Source organism: Gobio gobio, assembly GCF_949357685.1.
Source record: "Gobio gobio genome assembly, chromosome: 15".
Lineage (NCBI taxonomy): Eukaryota > Metazoa > Chordata > Actinopteri > Cypriniformes > Gobionidae > Gobio > Gobio gobio.
In genome coordinates, this window is record NC_137108.1 from 23,623,844 (window position 1) to 23,646,167 (window position 22,324).

Here is a 22,324-nt window from a genome sequence, read left to right on the forward strand (position 1 = left end):
GAGAGGAAAAAAAGAGAAAGTGGAGGGTGGAGAAAAGTTGGACTGGGGCTCATGCAATCAAGTTGAAGATACTTTGTATGTATGACAGCTTAAGCGCGAGTAGATGGTCAAAGCAAGAGTATTTTTCTATGCATGGATAGATTTTTAATTATTCAGTGTAGGTCAGTGTGAGCTTTGCATATGTGCGGGAAATGAAGTTGAGTGTATGTCAGCTGATCCACTGATGTTTGCATGTGTGCATGTGGCGTATGGGCAAGGGTTCTATTTTGGACAAGCACCTGTTAATGACATTAAGAGCGTGGGAGTTACAGTTGCAAAGACAGAAAAGAGAGAGAGGACTGTTTAGGCAGCTTAGAAAGTTATAGATGAAATTAAATCAAAGATGATGTCTGAGAAAGAAAAAAGGGTGAAAATAAAGATGGTTAGAACTGGCTAGAAGACATAATATTGGGGCATTATCGACAGGAGAAAATAATGAAGCCAAAAAGATGGTCTCTAATAAGCCAACAGAACATGTTTCTATCCATCCATTAGTAGTAGTTTATTCATACGCCATAGCCATTCAAAAATGGTTTTAGATACAGCGCTGAATAAATCAGTAGAAAATATTTGTGATCTCTCCAAAGTATCGTGAGCACTATTTCACTGAACTTTAACAACAAAGCAGAATATAAAACCACACTTGAGTATCTTATTTACTTGCCAAGACTTGATGCCATTAATGTCACATTCAACATTGTTGCAAACTACCGATTTGTTTCCATGATAATGTTAACTAGCTGGCTAACCTAGATGAGGTGTTAACAAATAAAAAAAATTAAAAAAAATTGGTCAGTTTGTTTTGCACCATAATATCAATTTCCAGCAAAATTGTTTCATTTATTGACATTGCAGGTGATACATTTCCAGGTGCAATTTTTATTTGTTAAACAAAAGTGTAAAACGCACGTTTTATAAAGAAAAAAAAAACTTCATAGTAAATATATTAAAATGGCTCATTTTGCAATTCCCACAAATATTTTTTTTTGTGGGAGGGCACATAAGTACTAAACAGAAGTACTGGGCTAACTAAACCAGAAAATTTTACTGTTGAGCTTGTGAACAAATTTTTCCTGGCTCCCTGAAAATTTGCAGTCAGTAGGTTCGGAATATATTTTCAGAATGGTTTTCACAACACTCATCAGGTGGTTCGTAGTTGTGCCACTGACGTCTGAGACTAGCAGACCATTAACCAGTTATGCAATTTGTTTTCTACATAATAAAAATGTATATTCATATACCCTTGCCAAGCAGCTAAAAGCAGTTTATTATATTCTATTAAAATTAACCACCCAGTAAAACAACTTTGGTAACACTTCACAATAAGGTTGTATTAGTTAACATTAGTTAAAGCATTAGTTAACATGAACTAACCATGAACAACACCTCTGTTCAGCATTAGTTAATCTTTGTTAACGTTAGATTATAAAAATACAGCTGTTCATGGTTTGTTAATGTTAGTTCACAGTGCATTGACTAATGTTAACAAGATTTTAATAATGCATTAGTAAATGTTGCAATTAACATTAACAAATATAAATAAATGCTTTATAAGTGCAGTTCTTTACTAGTTCATGTTAACTAATGAACCTTATTGTAAAGTGTTATTTTCCCCCCAGTCTTTACAGAGGACTTTTTTCAGTTTCATTCTCCTGGATGTGCGAAGCAATTCTCTGCATTTCATAATTTCCAGTCAACTCATAGAATCACATGAATATCGGTAATCAACATTTTAATGATATTTGTTCTTGTTTTTTTATTTGAGAAAAAAACAAACAACACCCTACCCCAATCCAAAAAACTCCCGCACCCCCCCAAGTCTAAAAACAGACTGACTACAGATTGACCCATTGCTCATAATACTCAAGATACCGTACCGGCATTAAACTAGTTAAAGTGAGCAGTGCCTGTTAGCACTATCTGCTGGCAGAATACAGATGCAGTGCGTAGCGATTCGATTCAAACGCATTGGGTTTATTTCACCAGACTGTTTCTCTGGTCCTCATACATAAATGCATTGTATTAAATCAACTCAGCTTATTACAGTTTTAAAAAAACAGCAGTGGACAGTTAGATACAGAATGTATAAAAATAAAAGAAAGAAAAAAAAGAGAGACAAGTTTCTTTTTCACTGTGTATAAATTTGGTTAGATGGGGCCAGGAAAATACGGTTCACAAGAAACAGTACAACTATTATAAAAGGAGGGAGAGATAGCAGGAAAAAAGAGAGGAGGGGCAAGATAGAAGACAGTATAGACTTAATTGTTAATATTTACCCTCCACAAGATAGACACGCCTGTAGCGGCTTTACCTCATACACGTGTGGTGTCAAAAGACAACCCATGAACTTCTCTGGCTTTTTTAAACTGCACTTTTACACAGGAATCCTCATTTCACAGCCTACATAAAAACAATATCCAAGTATCAAAGACATCTCTCCTCAAATACCCCCTCTCACCTTCTTGTTTGAGTGTAACATTCATTTCTGTTGTTGTCATCATTTCTCTTCCCTCACTTGCTCCTTTACATCCTCCTCTCACTCCTATCTGATCAGTCTGGCTCAAAGTGTGAGCTGTACAGATGATAGAGCAGGTATTCAACATTGAGAAAAAAAACTGACATGTAAAATCACTATGGGCCAAAATTAAGCTGGAAGTTTAGTGGCATGTCTAATTGTATCATTTTCTGTAGAAAATGACATAGTACAGTCTATTTTCCCATCTTAAAGCTTTGCACATACTTCAATGTTGCCATCAAAAAAAAAACATGACAAATAATTGGTTCGCTACATTCTGACCAATCACAAGTCATGTTTTTAGTCTGCCAGATTTAAAAACAAAAAACCTCACACCCTCTCAGACCTCATAAACCTACAAAATAAGGGGTTTCCGAGAGACTGATATCACACCATCTGCATCTCTCTCGCTCTTGATTCAGTCCAGTCTCTACCAGAAGTCGCGGCGGTGATAGGCATCAGGGTCGCAGTATTTAGTCACCACCACTCTGTTGGCGAATTTCCTTCCTGTTAAGCCTTGCATTGCCTTCTGAGAGTCAAACACTGACATAAACTCCACAAAGATCTAAGGGAAAAATAGAAGAAAAAAAACTCCATAGATAACAGTTTTAACAAGTTACTTATACATTTTACATTCAAATGTACATGTAGTTATCAAACCTTTCCAGTGCCAGGAACTTCCAGGCCGTCTACAGGGCGTGGAATCTCGATGCTCTTGACCTGACCGTATTTAGAGCACTCGTCTCTGACGTCTTCCACAATCTCCTCATACTCTTCATCATCCAGCAGCTCCTCAGGGGCCACCATGTTCATCAGACACAATACTTCTGTGGGAATGCCACCCATCTGAGTCATTGAGCTGTTCATGAGACCTGGAACTTGAAGGGTAACTGGAGTCTGGTTTATACCAGTCTTTAGATGAAAGAAAGAGGGGACGAGAGTGAGAAATAAGAGATAAGGTCTATGTGGCCTACATTCAGCACATCAACCATACACAAAGGTAATCGATGATAACGTTCACATCTCTCACCAGTGTGGTGTTCTTGGAGCCCACGCTTGCTCTCTGAACCAGGAGCTTCTTGTCCCCCAGCTGCATCCCGTTTAGCCCCGCGATGGCCTGTGACAGTGAACAGTGTGCCTTGGAGAGGTTACATGGGTGTCAATCAACAGCTCTGACACGCCTCTAGCTCATTTCCTGTTCTAACCCATGGATAAATCCTGGGCCAATTATTTCATTCTCATGGATCTACAGATACAGCCCACATTATACAGTGTATGTAATATATGTACACGTATGTAATGTGATGAAGCCCACGATACATGCATGGGACAAAGGTAAGTGTTGGGTGATTGTAAAAAAGTGTTGTATAAGCGTATTACTTGCTGGGAGTTGACAGACTGATTATCTAGATCTAATGCTTTGCTTTTCATCACCTGGTCATTGATATTGACGTCAACATATTCACAGAAGGCATAGCCCTTAGAAAGGCCTGTAGCGCTGTCTTTGACCAAATTAAAGGCCTTCAGCGGACCAAACGATGTCAGCAATTCTTTGACCTGTGGAATAAGGAAAACCATTTACTTCAAATTATTTTGATATAAATATTATACATATATACGTGTGTGTATATTCACAGAACTGGAGTAATGGCTGCTGAAAATTCAACTTTGCCATCACAGGAATAAATTACATTTAAAAAAATGCAAATAGAAACCATGTATTTCAAATAAAATAAATATTACTACAAGTTGTTATACTTTAATATTACTGTTTTACTGAATTTTTGGTGAAATAAATGCAGCCTTGATGAGAATAAGAGTTTAAAATAATATATACATTTTTCACAACGACAAGCTTTTTTGCGAAATTAGGTAACTTTTAAATGGTTGCCACGGGTTAAAGGTTTGACACAAATTATATTTGACTTTGAATGCTTGTACTGAAATTTTTTATATTCTACTAACGATAAAACTGTTTTAGATGTTAAGTTTTGTGAGGAGTCACTGGTAAGGAACCTTTGCGCTCCTGTGAGCTCATTTATGAAAACAGACTGTGTTTATGTTTACTACTACATAGTGATTTTCAAGTTGAAATTGTGTAGAGGTCATAACAGTGACTGTAAAATATCTATTTTAGGTATGCGGGTAACATTTTATTTGGGCTAGTACTGATTGGCCAATGGACTCATTTTGATATGCAGACATGGCAACCCTACATACATGGGAACTTTAAGGCGTCAAAGTTTAAAGGGATAGTGCACCCAAAAATGAAAATTCTGTCATTTACTCACCCTCATGTCGTTCCAAACCCGTAACACTTTAATTCATCTTAGGAACACAAATGAAGATATTTTTGATGAAATCAGAGTTTTCTGTCCCTCCATTGACAGCTATGCAACCACCACTTTGACACTTCAAAAAGTTCATAAAGAGATCGTAAAACTGATCCATATGAATTGAGTGGTTCAGTCAATTTTCTGAAGAGACACGATCGCTTTTATATGATGAACAAATTGAATTTAGGCTATTCATATAAAAACATTCATCAACACACACATCAGTTATGATACACGGATGATCAAGCACGTTCACTTGACGTGCAAGAACCAATGAGGTTCATTTTCATGTGTTATGCAGCACGTTTGAGCTTAAAGGTTTAGTTCACCCAAAAATGAAAATTCTGTCATTAATTACTTGCCCTCATGTCGACATCCGTAAGACCTTTGTTCATCTTCAGAACACAAATTAAGATATTTTTGTTGAAATCCGATGGCTCAGAAAGGCCTCCATTGGCAGCAATGTAATTTGCACTCAAAAGACCCATAAAAGGTACTAAAGACGTTGTTACAAAGTCCATCTCACTACAGTGGTTCTACAATAATTTTATGAAGCGACGAGAATCGTTTTTGTGCGAAAAAAAAACAAAAAACGACTTTATTCAACAGGTGCTTGTCTTCCGTCTAGGCCTCTGATGTGAACTCACGAAGCACCACGACGCATGCACGAGAATATGACGTAGAGCCAGCCTTCGGGCATCCAGGAAATGCACACTATAGCCCCATTTTGACCACTACGCCAAGATCTAAAGCACGATCAATGTAGAATTTAACAGCTTAGATATGGCGCGTCTTCCTCTGCTTGTAAACAAACGTGAGTTCACGTCTGAGGCCTAGACAGAAGAAAAGCACCTGTTGAATAAAGGGTTTTTTAATTTTTTTTCGCACAAAAACTATTCTCATCGCTTCATAAAATTATTGTAGAACCACTGTAGTGAGATGGACATTGTAGAACCACTGTAGTGAGATGGACTTTGTAACAATGTCTTAAGTAGCTTTTATGGGTCTTGTGAGTGCAAATTAGATTGCTGCCAATGGAGGCCTTTCTGAGCCATCGGATTTAAACTAAAATATCTTAATTTGTGTTCCGAAGATGAACAAAGGTCTTACGGGTGTCGAATGACATGATGGTAAGAAATTAATGACAGAATTTAAATTTTTGGGTGAACTAACCCTTTAATACTTAATACTCAATCCAATCTGTTCATCATATAAAGCAGGGGTGGCAAACTCCGGTCCTGGAGAGCCTCAGTCCAGCAGATTTCAGCTCCAACTGTGATAAAACTCACCTGTCTGTAGCTTCCTAGGCCCTGTCCCAAATGGCAACCTAAACCCTCACGGTCTTCCTCCGAGTCCACACTCACAACGTAATGCCGCTTTGACTGCCGTAAAGAAGTCGGCTGCGAAACCCGCACCAGTGCGGGCTCGGCAGAAGTGCGCATCAAGGGCGCATATCAACCTCAAAGGGGGCACTCGCGAGCACCCTTCTGAGACCTAAAATGACAAATGGGACACCCTGCGGTCTCGTGGACTTAACGGACACGCAGCGACCATTGTAAGTCCACAAGACCGAAAGTGCACATGAAGTGTGCCATTTGGGACAGGGCCTAAATAACCCTTCAGACCTTGATTAACTTGTTCAGGTGTGTTTGATTAGGGTTGATGCAAAACTCTGCAGGACTGTGGCTCTCCCGGACCAGAGTTCGCCACCCCTGATATAAAGCTATCAAGTCTATGGAGGGACAGAAAGCTCTTAGATTTCATCAAAAAGATCCTCATTTGTGTTTCGAAGATGAACGAGACTTACAGTTTTGGAACGACATGAGTGTGAGAAATGTTTAGGTTAACCAACCCTTTAATATCATGGATGCATCCGTTCTGAGGAGGAGAATAAAAAAAATTATATTTCCTTTAGTAAAGCATAAAATGATTAACTAGATGCCTCAAATTAATATGACCCCGCTTCTTCAGTTTAGCACAGTCAAAAGATTAGCATATCTGCCAATATCAAAAGCTATCATAATCACATTGTTGTAGTTGGTGTTGTCATCAGGGGTTAAGGACCGCACAGCCGCTAAAAACAACAAGCCATGCCAAGTTATGCAAATATCTTTGGTCAAAACAATTCTAATTTAATTAAATTCAAAATAATGGCAAATAAAACATACTGGGAAGTCAGTTCTGCCCAATCAATAGTTAGCTCAGCAACCCTCAGTGACTGGAACGTGCTGCCACATAATGCCATTTTAAACACAAACCTGGTCATCATTGAGGTAATTTGGCAGACCGCCAATAAAGAGTTTATGGGCCGAATCAGGCACCACCGTGGAAACGACGCCTACAGAGAAAGAGCCAGAGAGTGACCAACAATGATCCACATTAAATCAATCACTAAAGTTTCAATGAAATTATGACTGAAGAGAGCAAAACATTGAGCGTACAAGAATTGGGGGAGCTAAAGAGTGACGTGCCTGGGACATAGACACTGGGATTCTCACTCATGCCGGGCAGAGGCTGGTAGTCATGTGGTCGGCGAATCTTCAAACTCTGTCCCTGGAAAATTATGCCATCAAATGCCATGGCCTGTGTCGTCTCATCCACCGAGCGAAACTGTACATAAAACATAAAAATAACATTCATATTACACTCCTAAAACATTCTGAATCATTTATGTGAGGGTCTAGAAATTAAAAACTCTACTTCTCAGAATTAAGACTGACCTCCAGAAAGGCAAAATTCTTGTCTTGGTTGATCTGGACAGCAAGAACTGGGTTTCCTGGGGCCTGAGTCAGGCCACCCAAACGCATTTGAGCATTAAAGAAGTCCATCATAGACTCCTATTTATTTAAAAAAAAAAGAGAAATCAGAACGCACTGCTATTATCATACTGGAGCAAGACCTAAGCAAAGCATTAAAAAAAAACTGTTGCACTCCAATTTACAGAATATGAATGGATTCATAATAACATTGAGGGAATTAAGACATTGACCTCATTGACAATGAACCTCACCTCTGTGATGCCAAATGGGATGTTGCCCACATAGAGCCGCCGGGCCTGTCGAGTCATCTGACTGCCCACGACAGGAACAGGTGTTGGGGTCACAGCCAGACCCTCAGGGGTCATTGTGGGCAGCAGAGCAGTGGCCGGGATCTGACCAGCCGCTGAAGACCAAGAAAAGTTTAAAAGTATGTTACACATATGTAATCCTGTGATGGCAAAGCTGAATTACTCCAGTGGCCAGTGTTACCCGATTCTGGAAATATTATTAACATTATTATACACTGCTTAATTGTGCTGCTTACATTTTTTTCCTTTCAGAATTCTTTGATGAATGTAAAGTTCAAAAGAACAGCATTTATTAAAAATATTTTTTGCACCATTGTAAATGTCTTTACAGTCGCATTTGATCAATTTAATACCACTTTCCTGAGTAATAGTAATTCAAAAAATAAAATAAAATCATACTGATCCCAAACTTTTGAACGGTAGAGTTATATGCTTTTACAAATATTCAGTCAGACAATTTTAAGGCAGCACATAAACAGAAACATTCAAAACCCATTCACCATTGTCCAGGGTTGCATCAAGATAAGATAAAAAAAAATTAATAAAAAAAAATTCACAATAGCGGGTATAAACAGGGACAGAGAAGAAAAGAATGAACAACAGACTCTTACCCTGCATGGCTTTGTACTGCATTGGTGTGATGTGTTCAAATCCAGGGGGAGGAACATCCCAATATTTTTTCACTTTAATCTTTTTCTTCTCGCGGTGTGGAGAGCGACTGCACAGGGAGAAAGAGAAACCAACAATGACGGTATCTGAAAAATCTACAGGCTCCTAAGAATTCCCCCACGTACCTGCGTCTGTGTCTGCGGTCCTTGCTATCTCCATGACGTTCTCGGCTGCCTCTCCTTTCTCTGTCCCGGCTCCTTCTCTTCCTGTCCCGGTCTCTGCTACGACTTCTCGAGCCACTGCGCCGGTGGTGCTTGTTCTCCTTGTCTCGGTCCGCTGCACATTTGAGTTGCAAAGCAATGTACAAAATATTAATAAAATGAGCATTTTCTTCAATTCAAGATGTGTTACATTGCTTGCTGACGCTCATCTAAGCACCAGTGTCAGAAATTGTTTTCGTTAAAATAATATTTGGTGGCTGAAAGTAGTATTTTGTACATTCATGAGAGCATTCATTTTTTAAATAGTCTATTTGTGGGGAAATGTTTCAGTTATTTTGAAATGGTCACTGCAGGGACAGTTCGCCAAAAAATTAAAATCTGTATAATTTACCCAATATTTAGATACTCAACACTGAAAAAAAATCTGTAAATGTGTTTTTTTTTTGGTGGGGGTGGGGGGGGGATATTCGATGGAAGTCAATGAGCACCAAAACTGTTTTATCACCAACATTCTTTGAATGTTCTTCTTTTGCGTTCAACAGAAGAGAGTGCATCATACAGGCTTGGAACAACATGGGGGTGAGTAAATAAAGTAATTAATTTTAATTTTGGGGTGAACTATGCCTTTAACTAAATATAACTAGATAACATTAGGGATAGATGCCATTTTAATTATCACATTTTTGCCCTAAGCCCTGGTAATGGCTTAACTGATCAGCACTAACTCGCTACTATTTATGCATGCATGCACGCACACATACATAAAGCTCAATATGTGAAACCATGCCCCAAACACACATGCTGTGCAAACTGGGTTTGCAGTACACATAAGACACAACAGCACTGCATTTGTCGGGTGTTTTTTGTTGTGCAATATGATGCAAACCACCCCTCAGGCTGCAGGAACATCCAGGGAAACAGATCCACTCACTGACCACTACCGCATCAACTGTCACACTTGACCAAACCCTCACTTTCATCACAAGTATACCCTTATTTCTCACCTTGCTTGTTCTCGGTTAGCTGTCTCTCAAACTCGTCAAAATCTGACATTTTCCAGCAGCTCCAACACGCCGACTGAGGGTGAAGCGAGCTAGCTAGCAGCTAGCAATTCAGTTGTTGCGAATATCTCGCAAATAAGAAAATAAATTTCACACCAAGCGTGGAGCGTTAAGAAACTACAGTTTGTGTAAGGGAAAAAATGCGACCCCGGGAAAGCAAAGCGGAGTTTAATAAGAGCAGCAGGAGTCGAGCTGGAGCCTTCCAGAAACGCTCAGAACATACAAAGACTAGCATGAGGAAAACGTGCTTTCAAAGAGACGTGGAGGAAACACACATGAACCAGATGATGTGCTGGAATAAACGAGGGCTTTGCTCGTGGAAGAGCTCATGTATTCCTCAAAAACATCGAGATACGTTAAATACAGCCTCTATTTTCCACAAAATCTCTGTGAAACGCCAAGGCCGTGAGAGTGCGCCCACTAAGGTCAGCGGCCCCTCCCAAACACTTCCGGGTCGATTTTACATATCGAGCCATTAAAATATATTGTAATATAACGGGTATACATTACTTTTGCTGATTTTGGTACTGTGTATATATGCATTTAAAATCATAACATGTAAATTCACATGTTCAGTACAAACAAAGAAAATACAAAACTACACTGTATTGTTTTGAATCTTACAGCGCCCCCTATAGGATTTGCTCATAGGTAGTGAACAGACAGTGGTAGGGATTTTGATTCATCCCATTGACTCGAATCTTTTGAATCTGTTCATTACATTGTTTCGTTCAAATTTAGTGATCCTTTTTTATGGGTTACACACCGCTACGTCAGAGGGTGCGAGTGTTAGGGTTATGGGTGAGCTGATTTACTCAACCGATGCATTTTCCGTCCAGTTCGTTCAGTGCCGATCCGAGTCTCAAAACACCGACTCGTTTAGTAAAGGGGGCGTTTTCGTTGAGAAGGCCCAACCAATGAAATTCTCATTTACAGCCCTTACTCGAATTCTATTGGCTCTTCTATAATCAGTCTTTGAATGGAGCTAGATTGTGCTCTGGTTTCTGAGAATCGTTCATTTGAAAGATTGGTTAAAAAAATCACGAGCGAAACGCCACTAGTGGGCTCGTATCTGGAGGTTTGTGTGTAACAGCGAGCGAAGTGGGCTGCATTGTTGTAGTATTAACGTTAATCAAGGAAATATATCTTTCAAGGGCACACGTTGAAATTAGGATATACCTTTGTGCCATATTGAGTGCGCTGCATCTGCATTTTGTGCGTGGCTGTCATTTATGAATCTGTTAGAGTTGTGCTCGGTTTAGTCATTACCATATACTCCACCAGTTTCAACAACAGATTGAGCAATAAGAGTAGTGGACACTTGTATAACACACAGGTATTGGTAACGGTGACCTGATCTTGATCTTTGAGGTCTGAGAGACTCCCTCATATTACACTGCAAACAGTAAGTAAGTTACTGCTCGTTGAATGACATTGAACTCTGTCAACGCAGTGTTATGGTTGAAGTCTGTGTTCAGGATGTATGAGAAGGATTCGTAGAGTTATTTACATGCAAGACATTAGGAGCTCATTAGTCTCACAACATAGTTTCAGACATGCTTTTTATTTTCATTAAAGTTTAGGTGTAGTTAGACTCTCATAACTGTCAAGTAAAATGTAAAACAGCAGTGGTTCTCAACCTTTTTGGTTGCAAGGCCCCCCATTGTCTGAAACATAAACTCAAAAATATTGTCAGTTTTACAGATGTGCAACTTTATTAACGATTTAACATTTTAATTAAGATTATGCTTTTAGAACTAAATTAAAATCATTTTAAGAATTATCGGGGCCCCCTGGAAGTTTTCCAAGGCCTCCTAGTGGGCCCTGGCACAAAGACATGCAGTTTACATGTGACATAATTATTATCTGGTTGTCTCCTCAGTGGCAAGAATTGGCAGGCTGTCCACCAAAGGCTCAGTGCTGCTACTGTGCGACATTCAGGAGAAGTTCAGACCCAATATTTTCCAGTTCACAAACATTGTGAGCAATGCCGCAAGATTGCTACAGGTACAATCAGCACCTTTGGTTAATCAGCACAACACAATCTATAATCATCATATATTAAATGTGCTGTCATCACTGCATCTTGTCAGCTATCTGATTTTCTATGCATGATCTATATCCCTCTGGTGGTCTTCTGTCATTTTTACGTTTACGTTTTAATTATTTAGAGAGATAGAGAAATGGTGCATCATTTACAGGTGAATATTGTGTAGTACCATGAAAACCCCTCAAAATACAAAATATTAAAGAATAAATATTATTGAAACAAAATATTGCACATTTATTCATTAAAAAATTGTATGCTTATTGTGTCACCCTTAAAAGTTTAGTTCACCCAAAAATGAGACTTTGATCTTAGATCTTTGGAACACAAATGAAGATCTTTTGGATGAAATTTGAGATTTCTGTCCCTCCATTGATGCTTTGCAACTGACACTTTATGCTTCAAAAAGTTCAAAAAGAGATCTTAAAACTAATCCTCATGGCTAGTCCAATTTTTTAAAAGAGACTTGATCGCTTTATATGATGACCAAATTTAATTTAGTCTTTTATTCACATATAAACATTCATCAGCGACCATAAACAGAAGCTCAAATGAAGCTTCACTTTAAGTGAGAAATACCTCACTTACTGATTTCTTTCTGATTTCTAGTAATATGGCAGTTCCATTGTAGGTCGGGAAATGGACATAATACATTTTGTTTCTCTTCCAGGCATGTCGAATCTTGAACATCCCTCAGATTTTAACAGAGCAATACCCTAAAGGTCTGGGCCCCACTGTTCCTGAGCTGGGGGCTGAGGGCTTGAAGCCTCATACAAAGACCAGTTTCTCCATGCTGACGGACAGTGTCAAGAGCTCACTCAAGAGCCTGGGAGACCCTCAGCAAGTCATACTATGTGGCATCGAGACTCAAGCATGCATTGCGGTAACGTCAAATGGATGGTTAAACTGATGCCATGGCACTTTTTACTTTCACAGACACATTTACTGTCTCCTGATCATGATCTTTAAGGTTGTTGTTTTTACTGTAGTGTACAACCTATGATCTTCTGGAACGAGGCATGGAGGTCCATATTGTGGCAGATGCTGTCTCATCTCGAAGGTATAATAATAATTTATTTTTTAATATACAAAATTGAAAACCGTTGTGATATCCTATATTTATGTATATTATGGAAAGCATTATGTGATAATGTGATAAAATATGAAAAACTATGTTTTAAATCAATGCAAACATGAGACACCTACATACCTCTTTACTCACACCCATATTTTTTCAAACACAAAAAAGTCAAATGATGGATGGCATCTATAAGCTTTTTTTTTCTAAAGGTCTGTTTGCTTACAGATGAGATGGTTGTGTAAAATCTGATGTCCTATAAGTCAGTTATTTAAGGGATTGTCAGGGTTTTCAAAATATATCTGCCTGTTGTTTTTCAGTCAGACAGATCGTCTTTTTGCACTGTCACGGCTGAAGCAGAGTGGGGCGTTTCTCACCACTACAGAGGGAGTTTTATTACAACTAGTGCAAGATGCCAAGCACCCAAACTTTAAAGAGGTACCTGCCGACCTGTCTGTCAATATTTTCATTATTTTAAACCTTAGATGGATTTAGAATAGATGATAACAATACCTTTGATTTCTTTCTTGTGCATATTAATATTTATATATTAATAATGTATATATCTTAATGAATGACAAACAAGTAGAAAACCCGCACACCAACACGTTGTGGCTAACAAGCCTTCATCAGGGTGTCTGTGTGTGGGTGTGTGTGTGTGTGTGGGTATATATATAACTTTTCTTATTTTCAATTCAAGAATTAAATTTTTGTATGTGTGTATATATATATATATATATATATATATATATATATATATATATATATATATATATATATATATACATATACAGTGAGGAAAATAAGTATTTGAACACCCTGCTATTTTGCAAGTTCTCCCACTTAGAAATCATGGAGGGGTCTGAAATTGTCATCGTAGGTGCAGGTCCACTGTGAGAGACATAATCTAAAAAAAAAAATCCACAAATCACAATGTATGATTTTTTTACTATTTATTTGTATGATACAGCTGCAAATAAGTATTTGAACACCTGAGAAAATCAATGTTAATATATGGTACAGTAGCCTTTGTTTGCAATTACAGAGGTCAAATGTTTCCTGTAGTTTTTCACCAGGTTTGCACACACTGCAGGAGGGATTTTGGCCCACTCCTCCACACAGATCTTCTCTAGATCAGTCGGGTTTCTGGCCTGATGCTGAGAAACACAGAGTTTGAGCTCCCTCCAAAGATTCTCTATTGGGTTTAGGTCTGGAGACTGGCTAGGCCACGCCAGAACCTTGATATGCTTCTTACAGAGCCACTCCTTGGTTGTCCTGGCTGTGTGCTTCGGGTCATTGTCATGTTGGAAGACCCAGCCTCGACCCATCTTCAATGCTCTAACTGAGGGAAGGAGGTTGTTCCCCAAAATCTCGCAATACATGGGCCCGGTCATCCTCTCCTTAAAGGGTTAGTTCACCCAAAAATGAAAATTCTGTCATTAATTACTCACCCTCATGTCGTTGGACACCCGGAAGACCTGTAAGACCGGTAAAACCGTAGACTTTGTAACGACGTTTTAAGTGCCTTTCATGGATCTTGGAAGTGTCAATGTACTGAATGCCAATGGAGGCCTGTCTGAAGCCTTTCTCAGCCATCAGCTTTCAACTAAAATATCTTCATTTGTGTTCTGAATATGAACGGAGGTCTTACAGGTGTCCAACGACATGAGGGTGAGTAATTAATGACAGAATTTTCATTTTTGGGTGAACTAACCCTTTAATACAGTGCAGTCGCCCTGTCCCATGTGCAGAAAAACACCCCCAAAGCATGATGCTACCACCCCCATGCTTCACAGTAGGGATGGTGTTCTTGGGATGGTACTCATCATTCTTCTTCCTCCAAACACGTTTAGTGGAATTATGACCAAAAAGTTCTATTTTGGTCTCATCTGACCACATGACTTTCTCCCATGACTCCTCTGGATCATCCAAATGGTCATTGGCAAACTTAAGACGGGCCTGGACATGTGCTGGTTTAAGCAGGGGAACCTTCCGTGCCATGCATGATTTCAAACCATGACGTCTTAGTGTATTACCAACAGTAACCTTGGAAAAGGTGGTCCCAGCTCTTTTCAGGTCATTGAACAGCTCCTCCCGTGTAATTCTGGGCTGATTTCTCACCTTTCTTAGGATCATTGAGACCCCACGAGGTGAGATCTTGCATGGAGCCCCAGTCCGAGGGAGATTGACAGTCATGTTTAGCTTCTTCCATTTTCTAATGATTGCTCCAACAGTGGACCTTTTTTCACCAAGCTGCTTGGCAATTTCCCCGTAGCCCTTTCCAGCCTTGTGTAGGTGTACAATTTTGTCTCTACTGTCTTTGGACAGCTCTTTTGTCTTGGCCATGTTAGTAGTTGGATTCTTACTGATTGTATGGGGTGGACAGGTGTCTTTATGCAGCTAACGACCTCAAACAGGTGCATCTAATTTAAGATAATAAATGGAGTGGAGGTGGACATTTTAAAGGCAGACTAACAGGTCTTTGAGGGTCAGAATTCTAGCTGATAGACAGGTGTTCAAATGCTTATTTGCAGCTGTATCATACAAATAAATAGTTAAAAAATCATACATTATGATTTCTGGATTTTTTTTTTTTTAGATTATGTCTCTCACAGTGGACATGCACCTACGATGACAATTTCAGACCCCTCCATGATTTCTAAGTGGGAGAACTTGCAAAATAACAGGGTGTTCAAATACTTATTTTCCTCACTGTATATATATATATGGAGCAACTCAATGCATTTAGTCATTTAGACATTAATTGTGTCCTAAATTGCCCCTATACCCTAAATAGGGCACTATTTGAAGGGGACAGCCATTTGTAGTGGTGTCCGGAATATAGTAGATGCTTTCGAGTGCACTCATTCAATCCCACAATGCACTTCAATAACAAGTGTACAACCGATGTACGCTCAACGGCTTGAGAATTCCCATAATGCACTATGTTACAGTGTAATATCATACAGGTATAAATTCCTTTTCAATAGATTATTGAATTGTTTAATTACAGTTTATACATGCTAGTTTTCAATGACAGAGTTCAAGATAAATCTTTTCATCTTACTACTGGAGCTGCAAGTTTTCTAAATTTCAAATAATTATTAGCAAGCACAAACTATGCAAAGGTGGCAGCCCTTCCGACGCACTCAGTGTTTGAATTCACACACTTGTTTTCATTCACTCCTTCAAGTGAGCTATATTAGTGGAGTAATGTTGGGAATAGTGAATGAGGGTATAGTGGAGCGATGATGAACACCGCTATTGTCTGCTGGAGTTCAAACTGAGCATGATGGGGAAGAAAGGTAATTTAAGTCACTTTGAAAGGGATGCCAGACAGTGTGGTCTGAGAACTTCAGAAACTGCTGATCTACTGGGATTTTCATGCACAACCATCTCTAGGGTTTAACGAAAAAAGACAAAATGTCCAGTGAGCAGCAGTTCTGTGCCTTGCTGATGCCAGAGGTCAGAGGAGAATGGTCAGACTAGTTTGAGCTGATAGAAAGGCAATAGTAACTTAAATAAAATAACCACTCGTTACAAACAAGGTCTGCAAAGGAGCAACTCTGAATGCACAACACGTCCAACCTTGAAGCAGATGGGCTACAGCAGCAGAAGACACACCGGGGGCCATTCCTGTCAGCTGAGAACAGACAACTGAGGCTACAATTCAAACAGACTCACCAAAATTGGACAAGAGAAGATTGGAAAAATGTTACCTGTACTGATGAGTCTCGATTTCTGCTGCGACATTTTGAGTGTAGGGTTAGAATTTGGAGTAAACAACATGAAAGCATAGATACATCTTGCCTTGTATCAAAGGTTCAGGCTGGTGGTGTAATGATGTGGGGATATTTTCTTTGCACACTTTGGGTCCTTAGTACAAACTGAGCATCATTTAAACGCCGCAGCCTGCCTAAGTATTGTTGCTGCCCATCTCCATCCCTTTATATCCACAGTGTACTCATCTTCTGATGGCAAATTCCAGCAGGATAAGATGCCACTTCACAAAGCTCAAATCATCTCAAACTGGTTTCTTGAATATGACAATGAGTTCACTATATTCAAATGGCCTCCACAGTCACCAGATCTCAATCCAATAGAGCACCTGTGGGATGTGGTGGAACAGGAGATTTGCATCATGGATATGCTGCCGACAAATCTGCAGCAACTGCATGATGCTATCATGGCAATATGGACCAAAATCTCTTTCCAGCACCTTGTTGAATTTATGCCACAAAGAATTAAGGCCGTTCTGAAGGTGAAAGGGGGTCAAACCCGGCAATTAAAAAGTGTCCCTAAAATATAAATATATACACACTGATCAGGCATAACATATGACTACTTTCCTAATATTGTGTTGATCCCCTTTTTGCTGCCAAAACAGCCCTGACCCATCGAGGCATGGGCTCCACTAGACCCCTGAAGGATTGCTGTGGTATCTGGCACCAAGATGTTAGCAGCAGATCCTTTAAGTCCTGTAAGTTGCGAGGTGGGGCCTCCATGGATTGGACTTGTTTGTTCAGCACATCCCACAGATGCTCAATTGGATTGAGATCTGGGGAATTTGGAGGCAAGTCAACATCTCAAACTCGTTGTGCTCCTCAAACCATTCCTGAACCATCTTTGCTTTGTGGCAGGGCACATTAGCCTGCTGAAAGAGCCAGGGAATACTGTTTCTATGAAAGGGTGTACATGGTCTGCAACAATGCTTAGGTAGGTGGCACGTGTCAAAGTAACATCCACATGGATGGCAGGACCCAAGGTTTCCCAGCAGAATATTGGCCAAAGCATCACACTGCCTCAGCCGGCTTGCCTTCTTCCCATAGTGCATCCTGGTGCCATGTGTTCCCTAGGTAAGCGACGCACATGCACCCGGCCATCCACGTGATGTAAAAGAAAACGTGATTCATCAGACCAGGCCACCTTCTTCCATTGCTCCGTGGTCCAGTTCTGATGCTCACGTGCCCACTGTTGGCTCTTTCTGGGGTGGACCGGGGTCAGCATGGGCGCCCTGACTGGTCTGCAGCTATACAGCCCCATATGCAACAAACTACAATGCACTGTTTATTCTGACACCGTTCTATCAGAACCAGCATTAACTTCTTAAGCAATTTGAGCTACAGTAGCTCGTCTGTTTGATCGGACCACACGGGCCAGCCTTCGCTCCCCACGTGCATCAATGAGCCTTGGCCGCCCATGACCCTGTCGCCGGTTCCCCACTGTTTCTTCCTTGGACCACTTTTGATAGATACTGACAATTGCAGTCCGGGAACACCCCACAAGAGCTGCAGTTTAGGAGATGCTCTGACCCAGTCGTCTAACCATCACAATTTAGCCCTTGTCAAACTCACTCAAATCCTTACGCTTGGCCATTTTTCCTACTTCTAACACATCAACTTTGAGGACAAAATGTTCACTTGCTGCCTAATATATCCCACCCACTAACTGGTGCTGTGATGAAGAGATAATCAGTGTTATTCACTTCACCGGTCACAATGTCAGGCCTGATCTGTGTGTGTGTGTGTGTGTGTGTGTGTGTGTGTGTGTGTGTGTGTGTGTGTGTGTGTGTGTGTGTGTGTGTGTGTGTGTGTGTGTGTGTGTGTGTGTGTGTGTGTGTGTGTGTGTGTGTGTGTGTGTGTGTGTGTGTGTGTGTGTGTGTGTGTGTGTGTGTGTGTGTGTGTGTGTGTGTGTGTGTGTGTGTGTGTGTGTGTGTGTGTGTGTGTGTGTGTGTGTGTGTATTAGTGCTGGGGAAAAATGAATAATGATTAATTGAATCCAAAATAAAAGTTTGTGTTTACATAATATTTATGTGTGTGTACTGTGTATAATTATTATGTGTATAAATAAATACACAAACATGTATGTATATACAGTGAGGAAAATAAGTATTTGAACACCCTGCTATTTTGTAAGTTCTCCCACTTAGAAATCATGGAGGGGTCTGAAATTGTCATCGTAGGTGCAGGTCCACTGTGAGAGACATAATCTAAAAAAAAAAAATCCAGAAATCACAATGTATGATTTTTTTAACTATTTATTTGTATGACACCGCTGCAAATAAGTATTTGAACACCTGAGAAAATCAATGCTAATATTTGGTACAGTAGCCTTTGTTTGCAACTACAGAGGTCAAACGTTTCCTGTAGTTTTTCACCAGGTTTGCACACACTGCAGGAGGGATTTTGGCCCACTCCTCCAAACAGATCTTCTCTAGATCAGTCAGGTTTCTGGCCTGTCGCTGAGAAACACGGAGTTTGAGCTCCCTCCAAAGATTCTCTATTGGGTTTAGGTCTGGAGACTGGCTAGGCCACGCCAGAACCTTGATATGCTTCTTACAGAGCCACTCCTTGGTTATCCTGGCTGTGTGCTTCGGGTCATTGTCATGTTGGAAGACCCAGCCTCGACCCATCTTCAATGCTCTAACTGAGGGAAGGAGGTTGTTCCCCAAAATCTCGCAATACATGGCCCTGGTCATCCTCTCCTTAATACAGTGCAGTCGCCCTGTCCCATGTGCAGAAAAACACCCCCAAAGCCTGATGCTACCACCCCCATGCTTCACAGTAGGGATGGTGTTCTTGGGATGGTACTCATCATTCTTCTTCCTCCAAACACGTTTAGTGGAATTATGACCAAAAAGTTCTATTTTGGTCTCATCTGACCACATGACTTTCTCCCATGACTCCTCTGGATCATCCAAATGGTCATTGGCGAACTTAAGATGGGCCTGGACATGTGCTGGTTTAAGCAGGGGAAGTTTCCGTGCCATGCATGATTTCAAACCATGACGTCTCAGTGTATTACCAACAGTAACCTTGGAAACGGTGGTCCCAGCTCTTTTCAGGTCATTGACCAGCTCCTCCTGTGTAGTTCTGGGCTGATTTCTCACCTTTCTTAGGATCATTGAGACCCCACGAGGTGAGATCTTGCATGGAGCCCCAGTCCGAGGGAGATTGACAGTCATGTTTAGCTTCTTCCATTTTCTAATGATTGCTCCAACAGTGGACCTTTTTTCACCAAGCTGCTTGGCAATTTCCCCGTAGCCCTTTCCAGCCTTGTGGAGGTGTACAATTTTGTCTCTAGTGTCTTTGGACAGCTCTTTGGTCTTGGCCATGTTAGTAGTTGGATTCTTACTGATTTTATGGGGTGGACAGGTGTCTTTATGCAGCTAACGACCTCAAACAGGTGCACCTAATTTAGGATAATAAATGGAGTGGAGGTGGACATTTTAAAGGCAGACTAACAGGTCTTTGAGGGTCAGAATTCTAGCTGATAGACAGGTGTTCAAATACTTATTTGCAGCTGTATCATACAAATAAATAGTTAAAAAATCATACATTGTGATTTCTGGATGTTTTTTTAGATTATGCCTCTCACAATGGACCTGCACCTATGATGACAATTTCAGACCCCTCCATGATTTCTAAGTGGGAGAACTTGCAAAATAGCAGGGTGTTCAAATACTTATTTTCCTCACTGTATTTAAGAAGAAAACATTTCATTATAAAAAAAATTATATTTATATATAAGATACATTTATATATACAGTATATACATGCAAATATTTCTTAAATATATACATGCATGGGTGTGTGCTTAATAATTACACTAATATATATATATATATATATATATATATATATATATATATATATATATATATATATATATATATATATTATATATATATATTATATATGTATATGTATATATTATATATGTATATGTAGGAAATGTCTTAATGCACATGCACACTGAACACAGCTGGTATTAAAAGGAATACACCCCAAAATTTGCTTTGGCTACATTTTAAGCTTGACAGATCTAATTCCTACCTAAAAAGAGTTTTTGGGGAACTATCCCTTTTAATAATATGATCCTGAGTTGTTGTTTTTTTAACCACTGCTTGTAATTGTAGGTTGTGTTTGTGTCTGAATGAGAGCATAATGAGGTGGCGCTGAGGTGGATGGGATTTTGTGGTGATTAGGTTTGCGATCATGTTGTGACCTGTCCTCCTTCATTTTTCGCACACAGATCCAGAAGCTCTTGGCTCACCCCTCCCCTGATACAGGCCTGCTGGCCTTCTACAGCTCTCTATAGGGCCAGTCACACACCACACCCTGCAGACATAGTTACATAAATTACTATAAATCAGCACCAACAGTTCTCTGAACCTGTTGGACTCATGTGATGATTGAGCATTTGCGTATTGCAAATAATATTGACTTTTATAGAAATGCAAATAAAGTCAAATCGTTTTCAGATCGTTCTAAAATTCTGTGTCAGAAGAAAAGTAAGTTATGGTAACGCTAAAATAAGGTTCTGCATGTTAACATTAGTTAATGCTTTAGGTATCATAAACTAACAATGAGCATTTTCATGAACATCTAATGTTTGTTTATGCAACTAACACTAATCAATACATTCATTACAGTATTCATTAATATTAGTTTGCATTAGTTAATAAAAAATACAGCTGTTCATTGTTAGTTCATGTTAGTACGTCCATTAAATGACAAGTCCGTTAAACTATATGAACAGATACTACTTTTGATTTGAATAATCTGTTAGTACATTTAAAAATTTACATTAACTAAGATTAATAACTACTTTAGAATATTTTTCCTTGTTAGTTTATGTTAACTAACGTTAGCAAATGGAACCTTATTATAAAGTGTTACCGCATTGATTAATAGGTTCATTTTAATTTATAAATATACAATTTTAGGTAACATTTTGTACAATAAGATTTTATTAGTTAACTTTAGTTAACACATTTAGTAAAGTTGATGAATAAAGAATGAACAATACCTCTACCGCATTTATTAATCCTAGTTAATGTTAATTTCAAATTTTTTCTAATACATTATTAAAATCAAAACTGTATTTGTTAACATAAATGCAGTGTGAACTAACACTAACAAACAATGAACAACTGTATTTTTACATTGAAGATTAATAAATACTGTAACAAATGTATTGTTAATTGTTAGTTCATGTTAGTCAATACATTAACTAATGTTAACAAATGAGATTTTATTGTACTTCACTGTTATATGTAAAGTGATATGAATGTATAAAACCTTATGGTAAAGCATTGCCAAATGATTATATTCTGTACATGCATCATTATAAAATGAGAATAAAATATGTCTAAGCCTCTTGATTATGCATGTTTTTTTTTTTTGTTTTTTTTTGTTTTTTTTTGCTTCATTGCATTATTAAATGTGTGTCAAGTGTGAAATCCACCAGGATGCGAAGATCACTATGTCATAGGACCAAGAAAATCTCAATGGAAAGTATTACAGTGGGTTCCCGCCTGTTGCTCGACTTCCCTCCTATTTCAGCAGT

The 22,324-nt window shown here is 39.2% G+C and overlaps 2 protein-coding genes across 5 annotated transcripts; one reads left to right on the plus strand and one right to left on the minus strand.

Annotated features, from left to right (window-relative positions):
• Positions 1 to 855: 855 nt before the first annotated feature.
• Positions 856 to 10,244, minus strand: u2af2a (U2 small nuclear RNA auxiliary factor 2a). Its single transcript, XM_079837007.1, is given in 11 exon segments — positions 856 to 3,119; positions 3,215 to 3,466; positions 3,585 to 3,692; positions 3,989 to 4,111; positions 7,149 to 7,228; positions 7,362 to 7,500; positions 7,611 to 7,727; positions 7,901 to 8,052; positions 8,569 to 8,701; positions 8,703 to 8,902; positions 9,792 to 10,244. Coding segments are annotated over 11 exon segments (1,488 nt in total). The 5' UTR covers positions 9,841 to 10,244; the 3' UTR covers positions 856 to 2,984.
• Positions 9,242 to 22,144, plus strand: isoc2 (isochorismatase domain containing 2). 4 transcript variants are annotated; one of them, XM_079837012.1, is made up of 7 exons: positions 10,815 to 10,926; positions 11,185 to 11,253; positions 11,731 to 11,855; positions 12,566 to 12,778; positions 12,885 to 12,955; positions 13,294 to 13,411; positions 21,008 to 22,138. In XM_079837012.1, coding segments are annotated over exons 2-7 (594 nt in total). In that variant the 5' UTR covers positions 10,815 to 10,926; positions 11,185 to 11,252; the 3' UTR covers positions 21,074 to 22,138. The 4 variants fall into 4 exon arrangements, with proteins under 4 accessions (XP_079693135.1, XP_079693136.1, XP_079693138.1 ...); XM_079837009.1 differs by lacking the exons at positions 10,815 to 10,926; positions 11,185 to 11,253 and adding an exon at positions 9,242 to 9,366 and having other exon boundaries at positions 21,008 to 22,144; XM_079837010.1 differs by having other exon boundaries at positions 10,804 to 11,253.
• Positions 22,145 to 22,324: the final 180 nt, after the last annotated feature.

Excerpts from the sequence above, each read along its gene's own strand:
- isoc2 (XM_079837009.1), top strand. The coding sequence starts at position 9,306 with ATGTTCTTCTTTTGCGTTCAACAGAAGAGAGTGCATCATACAGGCTTG. Across the intron at positions 12,956-13,293 it reads GATGCTGTCTCATCTCGAAG|TCAGACAGATCGTCTTTTTG; the intron begins GTATAATAATAA and ends GTTGTTTTTCAG. Across the intron at positions 13,412-21,007 it reads AGCACCCAAACTTTAAAGAG|ATCCAGAAGCTCTTGGCTCA; the intron begins GTACCTGCCGAC and ends TTTCGCACACAG.